This window comes from Mus pahari, chromosome 17 (assembly GCF_900095145.1).
Source record: "Mus pahari chromosome 17, PAHARI_EIJ_v1.1, whole genome shotgun sequence".
Lineage (NCBI taxonomy): Eukaryota > Metazoa > Chordata > Mammalia > Rodentia > Muridae > Mus > Mus pahari.
In genome coordinates this window covers 11,064,662-11,066,043 of record NC_034606.1, presented here as the reverse complement: position 1 = coordinate 11,066,043, position 1,382 = coordinate 11,064,662, and the positions used below count along the sequence as shown (strand labels likewise).

General features: G+C 37.8%; 1 protein-coding gene across 1 annotated transcript in view; it reads right to left on the bottom strand.

Moving 5' to 3' along the window:
* Pkhd1l1 (PKHD1 like 1) overlaps window positions 1-1,382 on the bottom strand; it is a 144,720-nt gene that overhangs the window by 103,216 nt on the left and 40,122 nt on the right. Inside the window, exons 22-23 of the mRNA XM_029548042.1 lie at window positions 1,145-1,308; window positions 796-968 (exon numbers count right to left, since the gene is read on the bottom strand). Of these exons, the coding sequence (XP_029403902.1) occupies window positions 796-968; window positions 1,145-1,308 (337 nt within the window). The remainder of the gene's footprint in view (window positions 1-795; window positions 969-1,144; window positions 1,309-1,382) is intronic.

Sequence of the window (1,382 nt, the reverse complement as noted above, 5' to 3'; positions counted from 1 at the left end):
CAGATTTCTGAGTTTGAGGCCAGCCTGGTCTACAGAGTGAGTTCCAGGACAGCCAGGGAGGGCTACACAGAGAAACCCTGCCTCAAAAAAAAAATCTCTTTGGGGGTTCAGAGGTGAAGGACACTGGCTGCCCTGCCAAGGAGCAGCTCATGACCATCTGTAACTGCAGTTCCAGTTATTCGATACCCTCTTCTGGTGACTGTAGACACTGCACACAGGTAGTGACACATATATACAGGCAAAACTCCCGTATATGGAACTAAATTAACCTAAAATATACTACAAAATGGATATTGAAAGAACAGCCAATGAATGTTTATAGATATAAGGAAAATTCTACTTAAATCTGACACTCTTCCTTTTTATTACATATTAATTCTCTCTCTCTCTCTCTCTCTCTCTCTCTCTCTCTCTCTCTCTCATGTGTGTGTGTGTGTGTGTGTGTGTGTGTGTGTGTGTACTTGACTGTCTCTTTCCACTGTGTAGGTTTCAGGGATTGAACTCAGGCTAACAAGACTGGCAGAAGCAGCCACTCTTACACACTGAGTCATATCATAGGGCTCAAGCTTTGATGTTTATTGATATTTCTCCTTGGTTTTTCTCCACAGACACATTTTTGTGGAATTTTAAAATTTTTCATCTTCAACCTCAGTAAGTCTCTAAATCATGATCATTGCTTCAGCATAATAAATAATATTCAATTGTATACCAGATATTTTTTAGTTAAGAAGATACACTATGCCAAATCTGATGGTCATGAAGTTAAAAGTAGTACCCATAAAGATCTAGGCTTACCTGCCCAAAGCTTACAGCCATCATAGGTAGATTGTGACTGCAGTTATATGAAGTTATGGTAACTGAATACTGAATTGTCATAGCTGATCCGTTCAATTTGGTCCGATTAACATGAAAATTCTTCAAAAATATTCCTTTGTTTGCTAGTGCTGGAGGTCTCCTCTTGGGCATTTCTGGAAAAAGTTGGAAATAAGATTACAGTGTTAAGTTTTTGCTCTGTTATTGTCATAATTTCTTGTGTATGAATCTATGAATCAAACAGTAAATGGATAAACGATGCTATGACATAGAAATAAAATTTTCACTTGTAATATTAGCACTTAAGTCTACATAAAATGATTCAACATACCATCCAAGACAGAGACTGTAGGTGTCTGTCCAATGTACACTGCATCCACATAAATGGACTGGAATTCTGACGATTTTTGTAAGCTAATCCTTTGTAGAGAAAAACTTGTCCCAGCATATTTGGTTTGTAAGAAATCTAGAAGATCTATGCAAGTGTAGGCCCACCTGAAATTCATTGAATAATTTGGTGTTTATGTTTGTTACACACACACACACACACACACACACACACACACACA